The 23147-nt window shown below is 42.2% G+C and overlaps 1 protein-coding gene across 1 annotated transcript; it reads right to left on the reverse strand.

Moving 5' to 3' along the window:
• Nucleotides 1-1158: 1158 nt before the first annotated feature.
• Nucleotides 1159-23015, reverse strand: LOC148508461 (visinin-like). The gene is made up of 3 exons (XM_088444487.1): nt 22547-23015; nt 4721-4832; nt 1159-3326 (listed from the first exon to the last, which is right to left on the reverse strand). Exons 1-3 carry the CDS (start codon nt 22925-22927, stop codon nt 3229-3231), a joined length of 591 nt encoding a protein of 196 aa, XP_088300613.1. The 5' UTR covers nt 22928-23015; the 3' UTR covers nt 1159-3228.
• Nucleotides 23016-23147: the final 132 nt, after the last annotated feature.

Raw genomic sequence — 23147 nt, forward strand, 5'->3', positions numbered from 1 at the left:
GGCAAGTGATGTAGCCAGTAGCCCCTAACTTTAAAATTGTAGCGGCCCGGGGGGGCAGATGTCACCCAGCCCCCCGGCACAGCCCACCCCTGCTCCCAGACTTGCTCTAATCCAGAGCAGGGGACTTAGGTTGTGGAATAGTGCCCACATGCAGAGGAAAAAATATTCAGCTCAGGCGGTCTGGACTACTGCCACATCTAATGACTTACTGGGATCACTGGCCCAGTATATGTATGATATCTTACATACACTGCACTTTGTATTAGGCAGACTATACTTTCATCATTTCTAATTATGCCCTTTCCATGGGCTGCCCACACTTGCTTTAACATCAAGCATTTGGAAACCTCCCTCTAGAAATCTTGCATTTGCCTCTGCCCAGTATTATTATCTGCTATTATTATTATTATTATTATTAATAATACAAATTAATATTATTATCATTATTATTATTATTATTATTATTATTATTATTATTATTATTATGATGATGTGCCATTTAAATTATAAACACAATCACAATTTTGTCTGCATCATAACCATCATAGTTCATGTTTTATTACGTTTATGCAGACTATTTGGCTAATGATTGGTTAAAACACACTAATCACAAATATGTTTTTAAATCGATGGTTTTTGCAAATTATTGTCAGTTTAGGCCACCAAATATTCTATTAATGTTTACTGAAACAATGTAACAAAAATGTAGTTATTATAAGAATTGAGATAAACCGATTTGATTGGCTTGACTATAGCTTGTTATGATAAGATGAAATCTCGTCTTGCCCTAGACATTTTCAAACTGAACAATGTTAAGCTGTGAGTGGCTCCCTCTTATGTCATCACTAGTTTTACAGACAAAAAAATGGAATGTTCTTAGGAAATAGCACTTCCTAGTATACATGCAACACTCACTTAACAAAAATATCTTTATTTCTAACACATTTCTAAATGTCTCATATATTAGTCAGCTTAATACGGTCTAAACAGTGGACTGTTGAATGCTCTGTTTGTGGTTAACTGGGTACTAATAATATTTTTGCCACTCTGTATAAAAAAGTTTAGTATTGATCTATTCTTGCTAAAGCAGATGACAGTTTTCAGCACATAAGTAAAAAGCAAACTATTAACTCTATATTGTTTTATTTTTTTATAATAATTATCATTAGAATAAAAATCTTGCTCAAGACACAGATGAGTATGGACATTATCACTTATAACAAAGTCAACGCTTATTATTAAATTGTTCAACATAAGAAGTGATTAAACAATTATATAAATAGAATTATATGTCAGTACTACAAAAATCTGAATTCACCAACGACATATTAACTTAAACATACAGTGCACAAAGTATAAAAGACAGAAAATAATAATACATTGGTCTTGTATCTGACTTATGAACCAGTTATGGAAACTACATCGTAAAATAGTTTTAACCTGAGTGGGAAGTAGCATGGGATCCTTACAATGGAGTAAGAATAATTACTTTGACATTGGAAAGAATGGGCTTATGTGTTGGCAGATCAGATACTTATAGTGGGTCTCAGAAAAAGAAATTACATGATAAAATATTGAATTTCCACTGCCACCATTATGGACATCTGTATTCATTTAATATTCATGAGTTAATTTAGTGGCAAGACCAACCATTCTATTTACCTGAAGGTTTTCATTGAAATTACTTGCTTACTTTAGAACTCCACTGAACTGAAGTTCCCCCTCTCTGGAGCCACAGGTACCCCAGCAATCCACTGATATGCCGCTTTCTGCACACTCCCTGCTGACAGCTGTTGAATTATGAATTTTAAACGGTGCCTCCATTCAGGGCCTGCAGGACTTGTGCAATGGTGCAGACTGGCTGGAACCAGTAGGTGGTTCATTAATATTGTTCCAAGAAAAATTAATCATTCTTAGCAAATAAAATATCAGAAATATTTTATGTAGCAAAATGTCAATTATCAGGACTTAAATTAGATTTAGGTATGAGAGAAAAAAATATTTTATTGTGAAAATAATTTATTCCAATATCTTAACAAGATCCCTATGAAATGGGTCAACAACACCTGACATTAGTGAAAGGCTCATCATTTTACTAGTAACGATCGGGAAATTGGCTAATTGCACCATACACTAACAATCTACAGCCCCGATTGGTCGTGAAATCTACCATGTTGGACAACCTGATTTACAGATTCTGATCACTCTTTGTTTGGAGTCAGCAATCGATGAACCCCATACATTGCAGATATATTTGCACAATCATCTGCAGAACGTGGAATTTCCCCGATTAATTGCTGATGTATGGGCCCCATTTTATATAAACAGCTTTTGCTTCCTCAGAGGCTACTCTAACTTTGTTACACTGTTTCTGATTTGTTACAGTGTTTATGACAGGGTTTATAATCTATGGTGTAAGAGGCAAAGCTGACAAGTAAAACCTACTATATAACTATGATATTTCAGTGGATATTGCAAAAAAAGGAAATCTCATTCTCCATCTACAGAATTACCACAAAAGAGGAAACAAATCCGTTGTTATTTGGAGTCTTTCAAGGATTTTTTAATTAGCATTTTTAAACCATATATAGGAATACAAGAGTCAAATATCAAGCTGGGTGTGGCTAATTATAATTGTGGCATAAATTAAGTATATTTTAATAATGATAACAATGAACGGTTGGTGTATTTAATGATAGTATACAGTATGTTCAGAATGTTAACATTCAGACAATGTCGACATTTTTGTGTTGACATTCTGAATGTGGATATTCTGAACATGGACTCGTCCACATAAAAGTAGTCATGCTTACAATTACCTTGCTCATAGTCATGTCGTGACAGACAATATTATATTTGCAGTTTCTGCATTCATGGTCATTGTTAGAGAATTACAGGGTCACACTTACTGTACAATAGACACACAATTACTGTTCTGCCACACCCTCACAGTGTATCCAATAGTGTTACCATCTTATTGCGATATGATAACTTCCAATTTACTAAAAATCCTTGAGAGGGAAGCTGTATTTGGTGTCTGCTAAACTTAAAAAGTTATTCAGGGACTTGTAGTCCAACAGCTGAAATGATAAAGACATCTATGCGTGTTCTATGTCATAACTGTATAGAGCCTTTGTTGTGGCCTGTAAACATTACAAGATACCTCACAAACACATATAAACCACATGCAATCACGTTTGGCATATTTTTATGCCTTCTAGTATTCCTTCAAGACTTGCTGGTGACTTTCGGGTCATATTGTATAAGCCGCATTATGTCATCGTTCATCATAACGCCTTGAATGAATTCTCCTTCAGCAATTTTATCTAGATGCCAAGCAAAGAAGACATGAATGAGACTTAACAATCGTTACACATGTATAGATACATCTATAACACATCATAGATACATCTATAAAGTATATTATATAGATTTTTCACTTAAATTATTCTTATGTAAATATCAAATGCAATAAGGATTATGCACTATCATTTGTAAATGATTCATATGTGGAGTAAACAAAACCAACCATTACTCTGTTACATTTTATCTATTATTTACTGCAATTTAGAGAATGAACGGAAATGGCCGATTGGTTGCTCTGGCTTGGTAAACATTTTACCTTAAATCAATATGACCCTCAATTTATTATGGATTATTTTTGTGACTGGAGCATGCATAATGGCTCAGTATGCTCTATAAGTGAAAAAAAATTATGTATGGATAATTATGAAAAAATTATTAACAAAATTGATACAGAAACGTTTACACGAGGTTCCATTTGTTAATAAAGAAATGCCACATTCATTCCTGAGATGGAACAATACGCTTGAGCAAAGTTCCCATTAAATGTCGCTGGATAGAACGCTTATGGCCAACTACAGACAATGGTCCTGATTCAGAGATGGACGCTAATGTGATTGCAGCTGCGATTTCGTATGCAACGCAGCTGCGAAAATATGCTAATAGTTCCAAAGATCACCAGAGCATAAGGACGCCCACTGCTGTCTTCTTACATGTGTTTGACGTCGCTTATCTGCATAAATATCGGTAACATCGACGCACATTGATTGACCATCTTGCCCTTGCGCAGACTTGGTAGCTCTCCTGATACGCAGAGGGCTCTCATGCTGCGTAGGAGATCACAAGGGCTAATTTATGCACACCCATGTAATGGCATGTAAACAGACAGACACACCTGCGTTTTTCTGACCACCCCCCACACTGTCAGCCTGTCACTCACTTTGCAATGGTTTCTTATGTGCGTCCGTAGTAGCAATGCGATCACTGTGCACACGCAGTGTGGCTTATACGCAGGCGCGATGGCAAACAATCGCTCGATCTGCGTATGTAATCGCCATTGCATTCATCTCTGAATCAGGCCCAATATTGTTCTAACTATGAATGAAAACTACCTCAGATTTGAAGTCTTTCAGAAGTTGCTGGAGTGTATGTAAGTATGAGCTATGTGTAATAAATTCACATAGTAAAACCTCATGCAGCAATAAGCTATTTATCGCACATGCTTATTTTTAGTGTGTGCTGTAAATGTTTCATTTGTTTTTTTGTCATGAAAAATTAACAAAAGTGCAACTGCAATACAAGTGAATGGATGTGATACAAATTTGACATAACGCAAGAACACACTTCACCTTTGTCATTCCACCAATAAACAAATTAATCTGAAAACTTCAGTACTGATATTTAAACTATTAATTACCATGGTCTTTCTTTTTAAAGTAAAGCCATAACTTGTCTGCTCTTTTCTGTGGTGTATTTTCATCATCTGGTAGATTTTTCTGTTCTTCTGGAGGAATCATCTTGAATATAGCCTGTAAATAAGGAGAATTAAGGATTTATGAGTGAATTACTTATCTGTCATTTCTCTAGGAGAACACCACCACCACCACCACCACCACCAATAATGTAATTCTCTATATACAAAATCAAATGCCCTGATTTACTGACTGGCTCACTGATTCACTGACTCGCTGGGGTTTATTTACTAAAGTGAGAGTTTTTAGAAATGAGTTTTAGAAGAGATGTTGCCTGTAGCAACCAATCAGATTCTAGCTATTATCTTCTAGAAGGTGCCAGTTAAATGTTAAGTAGAATCTGATTGGTTGCTATGGGCAACATCTCTTCTAAAATGTAATTCTAGAAACTCTCACTTTAGTAAATTTACCCCACTGAGCCCAAACCCCTGGACCTTGAAACATGAAACTTGGGGAGTATACACCTTCCATGACATAGTCACCCCCTAAGCAGGGCTTTTTCGAAATTCGGCTCCTGTGGGGGTGAAAAGGGCTAAAATGTTTGTTCCTCCTATGAATGTCCTGACTGACTGACTCATTGTGGCTGCAACACTGTTCGATATTCAAACACCAACTGTCACCCCATATGCTGTCAAACATCACTGTCCGTTGGTGTGGTTCCCCTATTTGAATAGTGAGAAAAGGGAATGTGTTACTACAGAGGTGAGAGAGGGAAATGTGTTACAACAGCAGTAAGAGGGGAATGTGTTACTATATAGGTGAGGGGGGAAATGTGTTACTACATAGATGATGGAGAGGAATGTGTAACTACAGAGGTGAGGGAGTGGAATGTGTTAGTACACAGGTGAAGGAGGGTAATGCCTTACTATAGCAGTAATGCATTACTATATAGGTGAAGGGTTAATGTGTTACTGGAATGGTGAGATGGAAATGGAAACAGTAAATATCTGAGGTCTACCCAGGTGAACCCGGGTACATCAGCCAGTGCTAATATATAAGGAAAATTGAAAAGCTGATACACTTATTAGGAAGTCCTTTAAATTATACCTTTGCTTTGAAATATCTTATGATTTGCCCTGTGTGGAGATGAGCAAAAATGTAGCCATTTGTTATTCATAATATTTTACGTTAGAGTTTGGCAAAACTTGTGAATTAAATTTTGATATTTGAATTAAACCTCCAACCCAAGTAGATCAGACTGGGGAAAAACTTTTACCTGACTTAATATCACACATTATAAATAGATCCAAAAACATACACTGTACACATACAATATGCATGTCTGTCTAGGCCTACAGGAGAGACCTTTGTTGTCTTTTATTGGTCATATTAAAGAAGGCATAGGTGTTGGTAATGTAACCCAGAATCGAGCTAAATATGTAAACAAGCATCCAGCATACTAAAGTGGTTGGAGGGTGAGTGGGTTAGTAAAGACTGTGGATCTGTGGATCTTTCTGATATCAAAGGAAAGAATCTTTCATGGGAAGTCTATGTAATCCTGTGTATCCGATGCAGTCTTAGAGCGAACAGTCATTTACAAAGACAATAAAGATTGCAGCCCAGTCAGAGGATGTAAATATGTAGAGGAATCCCCTAAAAACGTTTTCCATAATGTATTCCTATTTACTGTACTGTAGCTTGAGTTGTGGTTTAAGAAACAAATGACTTTCAGGTAGCTTGTACCAATGAGTAAATTGACAGCATAACCAATAGGATGCTGTTGTAGCAAGGTTTTGGCCCTGCTTATATAGAAGATGTTTATAAAGTGCACATTATCTGAAGGAGAGAATTGCAGATCCAAGACTACCAAAGGAATATATAGATCATATATATTTGTAACCAGGCATATATCAAAACATAAAGTAACCAAAGAATACGGTCTAGAGGAAAACACATTGACGTCATTGATCTAACAACAATATGCAACATGAAAATGGTGCTGATAAATATGGATGAGGAGATCAGGGAGGATAATACTGTCTGTGACATTGCACAAGGGAACAACCCAACAGAACACCTCCCCCCACCCCCCCGCAGCCCAGTGCTGATCGCAGCTGCTGCTCTACCAAGTAGTGGTTTCCAGCAGAACAGGATCCCTAATGTTCCTTTAAATGCAAGCCTGATTCACTAACTGTGCTGGAGGAAGAGCATCTGGGAATAAGAGGAGGCTGATCATCCAAATGTGTCGTGCTAGGAGGGCTAAACAGACAATAGAAACCAATGAATGGTTGCCAGCTCCTGAACCCACATTAGCATCCATGCACTTTACCAAGTTTGAGGAAAATGTTGGAGATATTGATGGACATTTGCAGTTGTTTGAAATTACCTGTAAACTACATGACTTGTTCAGGTGGGAATGAGTAAAACACGTAGGGGGAGATATATCAAGCCTTATAAATAAAGGGGAGATGTTGTCTAAGGCAGCGAAACAGATTCTGTCATTTATCTAGCACAGTGTTTGAAATGACAGAAGCTGATTGGTTCCTTTAGTAACTACTCCACTTTATCTCTCTTCAATGCTTAATACATCTCCCCTTTAGTCCCTACAATGCAAGGATGTGCAGTGGAGGGCTATTGTGCAGTAGAGGCCCTCAAGGACTGTGGAGACTATGAGGTAGTGTGGTCCTAAAACACTATGCCATTACCACTGAGACCTACCAGCAGGAGTTTTGGGACTTACACAAGAGCCCTTAAGTCACCCATACTGGCCAGGGGGCAGTGGAAGCTGGACAGCAGCACCCAGACCCATCGAGGGAGCCTAGAACTCCGAAGGTGCTAGACTCCAGCACTGCCGGACTCGGTAAGCAACTCCGGAGGTGTGTGACATTGATGCTGCTACAGTCTTGCAGGTTCACACTTCCCAAGTTACAGTGGCAGATGTATTTCAAAGAGAAGAGCCCATTGCAAGAGTATGTCACAACTGGGGTGCTGGCAAACAGATGTGAAGTGTTGCCTTCATGGATGGCCTCCCAACTGATGTGCTCTTTGGAAATAATATCACCCAAAACAAAGATTCAGGCAAACAAAAAGTTCCAAGCTGCCAGACTACAAAAATCAGGAATTCCCACAGTATCAACTGGCCCATAGGAAAATATTAAAGATGCTAGATGTTAAGCATGCCTTTTGCCTCCAGTGGAGAGGCTGTCATTTGCAGCTCATTGGAGTTTGTGTACCATGATGCTACTGTCCCTAGTAGTATTACAGATCCAGTTATGAGTAGTGGCATCCACAGTGACCTTGTTTTGACTGACTTTACCCTGAGTAACCCTGGTACACCCAACATAGACCCACCTTCAGTGTTCCCCAATGTAGCAGAGAGTGAGGGCTGCAGGAAAGAGTTCAGGGAAGCCCATCTCTATGTCCATCTCCGGAAGACATTAGTGCAAAGCTGGCAGAATCCTCCCAGGGATGAGTGCAGGAAGAGTAACCTGGCAGAGAGTTACTGTAAAGGTTTGCAAAGTAGGCAGAAGGGAATAGACAAGCCAGTAAGACAAGTTTCATTAGTGATTTCAAAGAGCTTTCACATGCAACTGCTGTCACTAGTCCTCAAAATCCATTTGGCATCAGGGGACGGACCAATCAGTGAACCACCTGACACAGAACATTTTCTTGCCAGGAATGCCAGATAATATCTGTACCATCTGTTAGTACTCTGATGTGCAGTGGAGAACCTATTAAGCTGTGACTAGTAGATTGGGTAAGAGATATATCTTCATCATAGTGGATTATGCCACCTGGAATGCAGAGGCTATGAGTCTGATTCAGAGGTAGACGCAGTGTTAATGCTGTATGCAAGCGGCTGATGGTTTCAGTCTGCTCATGTGTCCTAGTTGAATTGCGCATCTGTCCTGATGATTACGGCCAGGAGGCGCAGAATGAATTTGGATGCAGAGAAAGGCAATTTCAGTTGACGTTTCAGGGTTGTAACAGGGAGGTGGCTAGCCAGACGCGGGTGTGTTATGGTCAGCAACTGCACCTTGCATTGACACCGGTTGCAGTGACACCAGCAGTCATGTTCAGATGGATTATTGCGCCTCCATAGGACAGTGGTGCAATGTTCGATCTGAAGGCTGATGGTATGTCTTAATGTGCACAGCGGTGGATTAGCGCTGCAGCCGGTAGGCATCGTACGATGCCCTTTGGCTGCAGCATTAGCATAAACATGCAGTCACGCTGTGGCAAAAGACACAGTTTTGGCTGCACTAGCAAACACTTCTGAATTAGGCCCTATACTGTAGCTCTGCCCTCCATTAATGTGGAAAAATTAGCGCTGCTAGGAGTATTTAATACAGTAGGTCGTCCTAGTGAGATCAATGGTCCAATACCTCTGCACTGTCACAGTCACTGTAAACGGTAGGATTTTTAACTAATCAAGATTATCATAGCTGAACTCCCGGGTGCGGGGTCTAAGCCACTGACTGGGTATGTAAAGCCAGCTGTCGGGTAAGTATACTTACCCTCTCCCCTTCTGCCCCTAACCCTCCCTTTTTGTAGCCTAACCCTAATCCTCCCCCACTCTGCACCCTAACCCTCCCCTTTAGTGCCTAAACCTAAGTTTCCCCCCTTCGTGCTTAAACCTAAACCTCCCCCCTTAGTGCCTAACCCTAACCCCCCCTAGTGGTGCCTAACCCTAACCTCCCTCCCCAAAACCTAACGCTAACCCCGCTAACTTACCTAAACCTAACCCTCCCCCTGCGGCTAACACTAAGGGTGCTCCGGCTTACCTTTGTTCGGGCAAGTGTCCTCCTGGATTCTGGCGTCGGGATTAAGATAGGTGTTGGTATTTCAATGCCGAACTCCCTTCTCATGACTACATCCGACTGATACTACTGATACAGATTAACAATGGAGCTCGGAGTCGGCCTTTGACACATCATACACAGTGTCCTCAGGCTGCCAGATAATATAGTTTATAGTTGGAGTGTAATATACAGAAAATAAAAGGGGAGTGGTGTTACTTGTCCTCCTGCTCTGACATTATTATTTTCAGTCTTAAAATTTCTGGTTTATCAAATCCCCCTATGGAAAATAGACAAAAAAAAAGTGACAAATATGGTAAAGGAAGAAAAATTTGAAGCAAAGGAGGTGTAGGGGACAGTCTACGAACTTATTGGTGAAGTTCTGGGGCTGTGGTGCAGCTGTGTTCCATTGGCACGCTTTGCTGTTATCTCTAAGCCCCTCATAGTGTGGATAGTCCTACATACATTGGGCTGTATTAAGGGCAGAGGAGAAGCCAGTGGCGTAACTAGGGCAGGGCGAGCGGGGTTCGTGCCCTGGGCGCCGTTGGACCAGCGGCGCGGGGGGGGCGCCACCGGCCACGGTACCGGCCCGCCCGCCCTACATAGCCAGTGTAGCGCCGACCGCAATGAGTGCGGTCAGCGCTACACATTTGCACAGGACCGGCGCTAGGCTTCCAGCGCCGGTCCTGTGCTGCACGCCTGAGCCCATTCCCTCCCCCTGAGCGCTTGCCCAATAGCGCCAGGAGGCGGGCTCAGGCTGTGCATAACACACGCATCGCCGCCAGCGCTGGCGGCGATGCGTGTGTTAAACAGCAGCCAATGAGAGTCAAATAGACTCTCATTGACTGCTGCAGCACCCACTGCAAGAGCCGGACTTCCGTCCGGCTCCTGCAGTGGGTAATGGGACTGACGTCATTACGTCATGACGTCAGTCCCATAATGCTGAGCGCGCCAGCCCGGGCGGACTGGCGGTCGGGAGCGGCGTCGCAGACAGGAGCAGGAGCAGCGTGGAATCAGGTAAGTATATTTTTATATATATATTTATTTAAACCTATCTGCTCAACGGGGGAGGGGTTGGCTACTACTGGGGGGGACCTCTACTGGGGGTGCCATTGGGAGGACCTATACTGGGGGGGGGCTACTCTACTGGGGACTACTACTTGGGGGGGGACTACCACTGGGGGCATTCTAAAAGGGGCCTAGTATTACTAGAGGCACTGCACTCGGGGGACCACTACTGGGGGCAATAATAGGAAGGGCCACTACAGGGACCACTGGATAGGGGGGGGGTCACTACTGGGAGCCTGCATCAGGGGGACCACTACTGGGGGCACTGCATGGGAGGGGGAGACACTACTGCTGGGGGCACTATATAAGGGGCTGACTGCTAGGGGCACTGCGGGGACCACTACAGGGGGCACTAGATAGGGGGGATCACTACAGGGTGCCTGCATAAGGGGACCACTACTGGGAAAACTGCATGGGGGGGACTACTGCTGGGGGCACTATATAAAAGGGCACTGCATAAGGGGATACCGCTACTGGGCGCACTGCATTGTGGGGACTGCTACTGGGGGCACTGCATAAGGGGGAACACTACGTGGGGCACTGCATTTGGGGGGGCCACTACTGGGGGTACTGAGTAAGGGGAACTAATTGGGGGCTGTATAAGAGGGACCACTACTGGGGATACTGTATAAGGGGCACTACTATGGGCCTGCATGAGAGGGACCACAACTGCATACTGGGGGTACTGTATAAGGGGTACTACTGGGGTTAAGGTGCATATGGATAGGAATGTTCAGTTTGAAAATAAAGGGGTGTGTCATGTTGACACGCCCCATTTTTAAGTGACCACGCCCATTTTTTTTGCCGCGCACATGTGGGGGGCTCCCTTTTCAGATTTGCCCTGGGCTCCAAATACCCTAGTTACGCCACTGGGAGAAGCCATAGGGACAGTATCTCAGACAGCAGGCAGAGCTGATGTGGTTTGGAAGCAGCGACATGCCATGAGCCCAGGTAATCCCAGAACTGACAAGAATCTACAAGGTTGACCATTCCCAGACCTAATTATTTTACATGAGGGAATCAATGACACAGGTTACATTACGGGGCTGATTCTGAGTCACACGGCTGTGCCATATGCTAATGTCACGTTCCATTATCGCAAAACTGAGATGCCCACTTGCATCGGTGCACAATTGGACGCGCCATCAAAACGTGCACCAGCCCTATGGCAGATGCAGTTTCTCATCTGACCATGGCCTCCGGCGTGAGCAACTGTGCGTCTTTGGACACAGCCGCCTACAGCTACACGCCCCTGACACGCCCACATCTGCTTAGCTACCCCCATGTTACCTCTCAGGTATGCCCAGTGAATTTCACAGACCATGTGTCCGTTTCTGTAATGCGTCTCTAAGCACTAACAATCGGGACACATGCGCTGTGCAACTGAGATCCATGCGCAGACTTCGGCCAATTGCATGTGGCATCCACACAGCGTGCAACTCATAATCAGACCCTAAATCTGTAGAACTGGCAACTGGCATTCTCAGGGACATTTCCTAATTACTGTGATGATTGATGTGTGTATGGTGGGTTAAGGTGTTAGCAATAATGGAGTCATCATATTTGGGGTCTATTCACTAAGCCTTGGAGAAAGATAAAATGGAGAAAGATAAGTCCCAGCCAATCAGCTACTAACTGTAATTTTTCAAACACAGCCTGTAACTGACAGTTAGGAGCTGATTGGCTGGGACTTATCTTTCTCCATTTTATCTCTATCCAAGGCTTAGTGAATAGACCCCATTGAGAGTTAAAAGATCACACATCCAGGATGTACATGCCAGCTAGAGTGCATGGGTCAGATACTGGCCTGGGTATACATAACATACATGGACAAGGAGCAGTGAAGAGGGCATTGGAGGATTTGGGAGCAGAGACTAATTTAAGGTGTGAACTAGCCTCTTTGCTCTCCTCAGTTGCAATGAGACCATGGAGATATTTGGGGGAACCCCAGGGATAGATGTGCATGCTGGTGGTACTGGAGGGGTTATGCCTTGCCATGGTTTTAGAATTTCACCTAAATGGATATGAGGTGGCCAGTTCGTATTTCCGGCACGGTATATGTGGCCTGTGTGCAATTGGTTGCCTGCTACATCCCTCCCCTTATTAGTAAATACAGTAAGTACAGTGTGTGTGTGGCTGGTTATTATATTTATTTATTATTTATTTATTACCGGTTATTTATATAGCGCACACATATTCCGCAGCGCTTTACAGAGCATATTTTGCCCACTCACATCCGTCCCTGCCCCAGTGGAGCTCACACTCTATATTCCCTACCACATGTATACGCACACACATACAAACTAGGGTTAATTTTTTGGTGGGAGCCAATTAACCTACCAGTATATTTTTTGGAGTGTGGGAGGAAACCAGAGTACCTGGAGGAAACCCACGCAAGCACAGGCAGAATATACAAACTCCACACAGTTAAACAACTTTTAGAAACCTGTTGAGAGCCGCACACAAAACATTTTCTTATTTAAACTAGAATAAAACTTAAATAATATTAATTGTATTTTCCCCACACACTTACATCAAACCCTTCCCACATTTAGGGCAGGGGAAGAGAACTCACTGTCACTCTTGTGCCTCTCTCACCATTAGCACTTAACTGTTCACAATGTCACAGCTCTTAGCAAACATATTTCTTGTTCGGATTTTCTGTGCTTTCCCTCTAATAGTCTTCTGATCAGTGATCCTCCTGATCCGTCACAGCTCTCCCTTCACATACCCCCTGCGCTCTCTTTACTCTCTCACTCCGGTCTACCTTGTCCCTCTCCCGCGCTGGTCTCACACTTTGTACTCCTCCTGCCCGGGCTTAGCTCCGCCCCTAGGGATCTCTGCCAGCTCAGTTGTGTTTAGTTCCCAGCAACAAGGGCCCTCAGAGCAGTAGTTACGTCAACCTTTGCAGGCATTAGTACCAGCTCAGCTGCTGAATTAGTACCAGCTCAGCTGCTGCATCTAATGGGCCAGATCACAGTGCTCAGCGAGTTGAATATGGCCCGCGGGCTGTATATTGCCCCCACTTGAAATAATGCATACTGTATATATTCTACAGCACTTTACAGGGCATATTTAGTCATTCACATCAGTCCCCCTCCCCAGTGGAGCTTACAATCTACTGTATATTCCCTACCACATTTCCCCATACACATACACACTAGGGTTCATTTTTTGGCAGAAGCCAATTAAATTCCCAGTATGATTTTGGATTGTCGGAGGAAACAGGAGTACATGTAGGAAATTCACACAAACCCTGAGAACACAATAAAATAATACATAGATAGGGCCTTTTTTGGAAATCATATACAAGCTCTCTGGCTGTGAGGCCGAATTAACATTCTGTCTTGCCGTATATGCCTGAGCAATTATCATTGCCCCAGCGGGGAGACAGCTAATCCAAAATTAGCATTGACGAGTCTGACTCAGTAGTGTTAGTGCGCCTGTGTTAACTGGGGTTCACGAAGGTGCACAAAGCCCTGGTGTCCGGCAGAAGGAACTGGCCAGTGGTGGAGGGATCCGAAAGTATCTCTCTTCGCAACCCGGGACTCCTTTCCATCTGAAGATGGCGAATGTTCCTGCAGTCAAGCTCTGAAACGTTTGTATTTTTGGAGCTTGATGAATTTAGGTCTATATACTAGTGTATGGGAATGCCGGGTCAGATCGGGACTGAAAGGTAAGCAGGAGATATCTGTGACATCTCCTGCATTACCTTTATAATGAATGGGCCCGATAGTTCATTTATACAAAAGTAGGTGAAAATGTTAATTTTGACCTGCTTTTGTATAAATGAAGTGATGATGAATAGAACCCCGAGGTATATATGTTACTATCACTTTAAAATAAAATAAACTGTGTATTTCCATGACAAGCTTGATCATTGTATAACAGTTTAGAGTTACTGGCCTTTAGTACAGAATGCCAGTATCTCAATACCTATCTCGTGAGATTAGAAAAATCGTATTGCATTATAAAATTAAAAAAGTATAGGCTTATTAAATGGCCTCCATGCAGGTAAATATCAATGTCATCATGTTAATTTCATAGGTTTCCTTACTCCTCTCCTGGACAGTATGTTCCTGCTTGGCTTAGTGACATCTGCTAGTAACAATTTCAATATTCTCTTCTTTTTTTTTTTTTTTACTAGTGTAACACAGAGCATATATCACCTTACTCTCAGGGGCCTATTCATCATCACTTATTTTTCACACAAGCATGTGAAAATTAAAATTTTCACATACTTTTGTGAAAAGTAAGTATCGGGGCTATTCATCAAGTTCCAAAAAAGCATTTTTTTCGGAAGTTGATGATGTTACTGAATGCCACTTTCAGGTTTACACGGCAGCCTGTGAAGATTAACATGACAGCCACACAGCACAGGGATCTATTCAGATCCCTCTCTGTTGTGTCTGCACTGCAGAGCTCCAGGGCACTGCAGACATGTGGCCCGCCTCACCGAAAGAAGACAGGTGAGCCGGGCTAAGGAGAAGGAGGGGGGCCAGACACCCGCAGGTGGGACGGGGGGAGGACACCCACGGTGGGAGGGGGGGCGAATCGTACACCCACAGGGGGGCGGGAAGGTAAAGTCCGCAGCCTGTCTTCAAGCTGCGTATTTGCAGCTGGAAGACAGGCAGCAGTTTTTCAGAGGTGATAGTTTAAAACAGGAGGCATGATGAATGCCTCCTAAACTGTGTTTGAACTCGCAGTGAGTTCAAACCATAATTATCAAGTGAGGGCCTATTCATCAACACTAAAATAATGGTTTTAAGGACATTTTCCTTAATTACCATTTTTTTTAGTATTCATTAACACACTTAACATAGGAGATATCATTGATATCTCCTGGTTAAGTGCGTCTGCGTTCTTTTCCACACTCTCCATACATTAGTACGGGGATGTAGAAATTAGGCTATTCATCAGATTCCGAAAATTATGTATTTTCAGAATTTGATGGTGTTACTATACGCCACTCTCAGGTGGCGTACAGCGGGATATACTTACCTGCTTTCAGCGTGAGCAGGTCCTCCTCGGCTCCCTCTGTCGCTCCCTGGTCCCTCCTCTGGCTCCGGCTGCTGCTCTGACTGTTGTTCTCCCGGCAGAACACAGTAAAGTTTTTTTTTTAAAACAGTAAAGTTAAAAAAAATTATTAAATCTTCAGATGGGAGGTCGGGGTCCGCTGCTGCAGCCAGGCAGGTGGGAGAGGGGAGCGGAGGGGGATGGGGGGTTTGGAAGTGGCAGACGACCACAGAATTACCACAGCTGTAATCAGTGCTACTTATGCGCTGCTTTGTTGAACATAATGGTGCATGCGCAGCACTGATTACAGATGCGATAAGTTAGTGTAGGCAGGGAACAGTATTTATTTTCTGAAAAGCTGTCATCGCAAAAATGACAGCTTTGCGGAATAGATACTTATGGAGAGGAGGAATGATGAATTCCTCCGGTAATTAGGTAGAACTCCATGCGAGTTCTAAACCTAATTACCTCCATCGATTTTTAAGTAATGATGAATAGACCCCATAGTGCATTCCTCACAACTGTACAGCTTTTGGTGGGATAGTCCCATTCAGTAGCGGATTTTACCTAGGGGCTGCAGGGCAACAGCTTCCCCAGTAAAATCCACCACCCACAGTGAGCCAGTGTCTGTGAACTGCAGTCACTAGAACCAGGTGTTTGTGTGTATACACCAGTCCCACTGGTGTTTGTGCACATGTGTTGGTCGCGGCGCCTGCCATTTCCATTGTGCAGGCTGAACTGTCTCTGGACTGCAGCACGGGAAGCTCCCCTCCTCCTTTATGGTTGAAGCCGCCAATAGTCCCATTTGTTAAGGACTGTCCAGATTTGCAGAGGGGCTATTTTTTTTCTCATTGCCGCGCACTGTGGAGGCTGGTGTCTTCACTGTGAGTTTTGTTTAAAATGCCATTTGTTAAAAAATGCCCAAACGCCTCCCTTGTGCCGACGGGACCTCCAATCTTGGTATTTCTTACACTTCTCCTGTCACATGCAGTCCTGTCCTCTAACAAAACCATATGAATGGATACAGAAGGTCCCTTCATCTCCTTGAAGTGCTGCTGCGAACATTCCAGTGACCACAGAAGCAGATTTGCTACATGGGCTGTTCTTTCCACCACAATTCATAATTGTGGACAACTGCATGAGCTATAAAGTAATAAGTATAATAAGAAGGTGATCTGACCTCAGTCAAATACACATTTAAATGGATAGTAGAAAGTTTACGTGACTTTACTAAGTGGTCACCTAATAAAGCATCTTATTTTTGTTTCATTTACAGAGAGGATCAAAGTGATTGGCAGTAAGGGACCATTTGGGGAAGGTAACGGGGAGTGGTGGCAAAAAATGCAGGTGTGTACCTGCCGTTTTTGGAGCATTTCGTAGCCTGCATCTACAATCCCGTAGGCAGATCAAGTGCTTCCAATGGCTCATTTCAGACGGCCATTCTGCGTGACCATAGAGCTATTCAGATAGCTGATTATAAAATGGTCTGTGACGGCGGTTGCGTAACCTGTACGCACTTGCTTGGATCTGTGAAGCCGCCGGTGGGCATCTCAGTACACTTGCAGCCGACTACAGCATTAGCTTATGCAATAATCTACAATGAAAACATCATCTTAAAACATCAGAATCAGACATTTCTATTGAAAGCAATTAATGTACAGGTAAAATAGCTCACAAACGCCAACTGCAAGTGTTGTTGTATTGTCAGTGTAGAATAAGTAGGGGTTTGGATGACGTTGATAGATATATAGAAAATTATATAATCAACTGATAATAATTTCAGTCTTTTCATACTGTTGGAAAGATTTATTTTCTTAACTGAAAAAAAAAACAGCCAACATTTTTTTTTTTTTGGCTTACTTTGTGCCTGTGATCAGATTATGTTAGGGTTTATCACAAACACTTGCCTGTGAAAGCCTATGTTTAAGGAAATAGTCTACTGGCATTCAAATGATTTCACATGTACAGGAAGAGGTCTACTTCCTACTTACAATTGCCTATTCATATCAATATACGCATTTGGAGCTTCTGGAGCTTAAAGTTAATGCCGTAGAAAGGGTTCAGGAAGGAGTCCAGATCTAGACACAAACTGTTATGCATATTTAAAAAGAAACAAACAAAAAAACCCTTGTATATATATTTTCATTATTAGTTTCATGACAGGTCAGTAGGTTAGATACCAAAAAGAAAATAGATATTGTTTTATTGAGGATATATAGAACAATTCAACTCATTACAAGACACACTGCATTCCAGCAATGTACAAGTATTGACATTCATATTATTTTAATTGTAGGTGTATACCAGTTGGATTTGCAACAGATTAATGTATAAAATAATGGATCATATTTATTTGTAATTCGCTTTTCTTTAATATATGATATAATCTGCCCTGAACTTTTCTTTCAGGAAAGAAAATTTATGATGTAATACATTTTTTTTAAATCTGTTCACATGAGTCTCTTTCTAACCTGTTATTGCAGTCACTCTTTCCTATCAATTAATACAAACCAGAATTTATTTGCTCTTTAATGAAATACTAATATGCTGTACTGAAAAAAACACCCAAATACAAATATTTATGAAAAATTATGGTTTTAAATATGAATATTCATGCACTAAATCTACTTATCAGTTTTATGTAGCATTAATAAAATAGAGTTTTACCGGTGATCATATACTGTAGATTCCTATTAGAAATAAACTGTTCTGTGAAATATTAGCTTACTTCTGCATTTTGCCACCAATATTGTATGTTTTGGAATTAAGGGCCATGAGTCACAGGGACATGGCCTCTCTGCATGCCCCTGTCTGTCAGTATCCCAGCCGGGCAGAGCGACAGGAGGCGGAGCTGCTCAGCCAGGGTTTAATGCTGGACCGGCCCATTTGGCCATCGGCCCTTCTGGCATTTGCCAGAAGTACCAGATGGATAGTCCAACCTAGCCTACATAGTATGCCCAAGATGGCTGTCTCACCTGGTACTCTCTTGTGCAGGATGAGCAGGCCATGGTTCTGATGATTTTCCAAAGATCTTTTATCCTGACAAGTATTTTTATCTCTCCCCATTATTTGCCATCTCCTCCAGACATTGCCTATTCTACCCAATGTAATCCTATGTAGTGCACCTAAAATGGCTGCCTGACCTGAATACTTTGTGGGTAGGATGAATAAACCTTGGAACTGATGACCCAAAATGGCTGCCACACTCTTTGTATTATGTTTACGCCTTTATGGTTTATGTATTTTATGCAAGTCTAAAGCTGGGTACACATTAAATGATATGTGTACCCAGTGACGCGACTGGCTCCTCTTCTGCCGACGGGCCAACATATCGGACGGCCTGTACACATTAGACTATTCGGTGCCCGACCGCCCGATGTGATGGCCCCTGTTGCATGGGGTCGTCAGCCGCATTGTCAGGTTAAGCTGCATGTAGGGACGACCTGGCAATGCGGCTGAAGACCAAACGGGAGTGCGCAAAAGCCAACATAATGGGTACACACTAGACGATTTGGACGATATGTCGGCCCGATCCATTGGAATCGGGCATATCGTCAGAGAAATCGTGTTATGCTCATGGTATCTAAAGTGTCTAGAGTCCTATTGGAGAAAAGCTCTGTATAAATAATAATATTATTATTATTATTATAACACTGCTAAAATCTGTTTAATACAGCAGAAAACATTTGCTGGTCTTGTGTTCGAAACAACAAAAATAAAAGTTTTGGTTTACTAGGCACTCAGGAGCATAATATATGCCATAGTGATGAAAAACACCAATCAGTGTCTGCAGAGCATTTTGTGTTGGTCAGTCTGCAAACTTTCTAAAATGCATGACACAATGCAATATTATTTCTATCAGTGTTGTTATGAATATTGGCATACATAGCATGGGCTGCAGAACATGCCTGCTTTTAAAGGTTTAATTGAGGGTTCAACCTTTTCCATTCTCTACCTACATTGCCCAACGCAACATGCTGGTGCTATATAAGTAATAATTAATAAATAAATAAATAAATACTGATCCAGAGAAGGGTAAAGGTGCTTATCCACTAGACGATTATGTTGAGCGATTGAACGATAACAATCGTTTGCAAATCGTTTGCAAATTGTTTGTAAAAGTGTCTAAAACGACCAGCGATGCGCGTGCCTGCTGGTCGTTTAGACATCTAACATCGTGCAAACATGCTGGGCAACCTGACGGTAACGTCAGGTTCAGCATGTTACCAGATGATTGATGAGCCTGCACTGAACGACTGCTCATTCAGTGCAGGCTCATCACAGACTGACAAACGACTGCACGATTACAATGTCGTAATCGTGCAGTCGTTTTCAAATATTTAAGTGGATGGGCACCTTAACAAAATGCCAGTGAGGCAGACCCCCAACTTATCCTCACAGTGGGAAATATTGCATCATGATTATGATTATTTCAGATCAATTAGCACAATTATGTTATCCACTAATTCTAGTGGATCTAAAAGTGCCATTGCTGGCAATAACAGTATCCAATACATTTTATACCCCATTAGCAAGTTACCACATCCCCTGGTAGAGATTTTTCTAGTTGGTCTAACATTACAGTAAAGTTTCCGACTACAGTACGTTGGCTTTTTTCCATTTATAGTATGCATAGCTGCACTTGCACCTACCTTCTTCTATATTTGTGTTTAGAGAGAACAACTAGTTCAATTGTAAAACTCAATATGCATCATATTCAAATGTTTCTATTTTCTTTATCCTGAGACTTTAGCAGCTTTTGCAACAGCTGCTGTGAGTACATCTACTCAGCTTACTGTCTACTACAATTTGTAAATCCTGCTCTAGCACAGATTTATCCAATTATATTCTATTCAATGAATAAGTAGCATAATTGTTCCCATGACTTATATAATCTAACATCTGCTAAACTGTATCTGTCATTTTCACATTTTACTTTTGTGTAAATCTAACTGTTGTGAGTTATTATCATGTTTTGTATTAACAATAGAGATGTGCATGGACCCCGTGTTTTGGTAAAGCAACCCTCAAGTGTTTTGATTTTGGATTGCTTTAAATATTAATAAAAACAGCTAAAATCATCTAACTTGGGCCTGTTATTGTTTCTATAGTATTATCAACATCATTAACATTAATAATCTCCAGTCATTTTCAGTCAATTTTGACAACCTCACAGCACCTGAAATCATGAGACGATCCAAAATACGCAAGATACGTTTTTAGATCCGTGGTCCAAACATGGCAAGAAGATCAGAGTCGGAACTCAGTTCTACTCGGAACCCCTAAGTGACCCGTGCCAGGTCTCAGTTCTACTCACAACCCCTAAGTGACCCGTGTCAGGACTCAGTTCGACTCAGAACCCCTAAGTGATCCATGCCAGGACTCAGTTCGACTCAGAACCTCAAAGTTCAGGTGTATTCATTTTCTTTTTAGCAAAACCGAACCGCTCATCTCTACCTAACAACCTTACATAATTTAGTACCATTTACAAGTATGGACAGCTTACTTATAAAGCCATCTACAAAGTCATTATAAAAATACTAAGAAGGACAAAATACAGTGCAATAACATCCACTGAGCTACCAAGATCCAATTGACAACTTACCTCCTTGCATTTTCTCCCCCTGAAAATAAGGTGCCTGTACCCATCTAAAGTAACAAGACAGTACAAGGTTTATAGTAGCTTCCTCACTCTGGACAAGTTGTCAGATGCTTATTTTACTCGGAGTTGGTATGAAATACCGTCGGCCGCATGGCCGGCGTTTCGATTCCCGTCAGCGGCAGCCCGACAGAAGCAGAGTGCGACGCAGCAGAAGCCCGACAGCGCTGGAAATCACGATCGTGGATAGGTAAGTATCCACTAACCTAACCTAACCCCCCTAACCCTCCTTAGGGGTACCTAACCCTAACTTCCCCCCCAAGTGCCTATCCCTAATCCCCCCTCTAAGTGCCTAACCCTAACCACCCCCTTCCCCGCTGCCTAAGCCTAAGTCCCCCCCGGGGGTGCCTAACCCTAACCCTCCCTCACCCTAGCCTAACCCTAACCCTCCCGGGGGGGTGCCTAACCCTAAGTCCCCCCCCGGGAGCCCTAAACCTAACCCTCCCCCCCGCGGCTGTCCGCTTGCGGCGCCCGGCATCACTACGATCGTGATGCCGGGCGCCGGTCTCCCGGCGTCGGGGAAATGCGGGCGTCTACATCTAGACGCCCGGCATTTCACCCTTGCCGGGATAAGACAGTCGGGAAGCCGGCTGCCGGTATTTAGGCAGTCGGCTTCCCAATTGCCTCCCATTTTACTCATGTATGAAATGTTTTAACTGATTTCTTTTTTGTTTCCGCAGCTAGTTACAAGGGTTAAAAATGATATTAAAAAAGGGGTTGCTACTGCGTATCATCTAGAACGATGATAAAAGTAGCACTGCCTCTTCATAACAATTATTGTATTGCATGACTGACCCACATTTAGCCCATAATGTAGCATCTAAAATAGCAATTGAATTTAATTATTGTACAACATTCTTTACTGTAACCGAATCATGTTCATAATTAAATTAATAGTTGTTAGAATTACCTTGACAGTTTGCACCCCCTTGCCTTCTGGGATATATTTGAGTGAGAGTAGTTTACTTGGACTTGGATACTAAAAAAGTTTTAATAAGATGAATAAATAAAACACTGAACTGGAGTACTTATGTTGTTATGTTCTTATAGAGTATCTTGTTTTACATGATTTTGGGGTCTATGTACTAAGCCTTGGAGAGAGATAAAGTAGAAGAAGATAAAGTACCAACCGATCAGCTCCTGTCATTTTTCAAACACAGCCTGTAAAGTGACAGTTAGGAGCTGAATGGTTGGTACTTTTTCCCTGTCCACTTTATCTCTCTCCAGGGTTAGTACATAGACCCCTTAGTCTTGTCTAGACAGAATGCAAGAGACCAGAGTGTACTTACTGTTATTATTTCGAGTACTTCGACCTTGCTGACTTCACCGTTTCTGTCCACATCAAATAAAGAAAATGCCCATTCTAATTTAAGATTGGTTTTCCCAGAAGAGGTAAGGTGAAGTGCAATAATGTATTCCCGGAAGTCCAATGTTCCATCATCATTTGTATCAAAGCTACGGAATACATGCCTTGCGTAGGTCTTGGGGTCTGAGTTAGGAAAAAAGTTGGCATAGATCTTTTCAAAGTCTGTGCGGCTGATCTTGCCATCTGGGCATTGCTTCTTGAAACCCTCATACCACTTGCACAGCTCTTCCTCTGAATACCTTGTGTTTAATTTTAAATCATCAAGGATCTCTTTAGACAAAGCTCCACTTTTAGTGTTCCCCATGCTATTTGTTCTCTTACTTCTTCCTACTCTATTTCCCACCTGCCACCAAGAATAACTGCAATCGGTAATTCTAACTGGGGTTACTTCCACTGAGCTAAAATGTAGTAAAGATGTCAAGAGTAAGTGATTGCTCTTTTATAGACTCCTAAGTTAGATTACATCACAAGACCAATCCCTTCATCTCTACCATTCAGGGGTGTTTGCGTGAAGGACTTAGTGA

Source organism: Taudactylus pleione, unplaced genomic scaffold, assembly GCF_031769625.1.
Source record: "Taudactylus pleione unplaced genomic scaffold, aTauple2 ptg000366l, whole genome shotgun sequence".
NCBI classification, from domain to species: domain Eukaryota; kingdom Metazoa; phylum Chordata; class Amphibia; order Anura; family Myobatrachidae; genus Taudactylus; species Taudactylus pleione.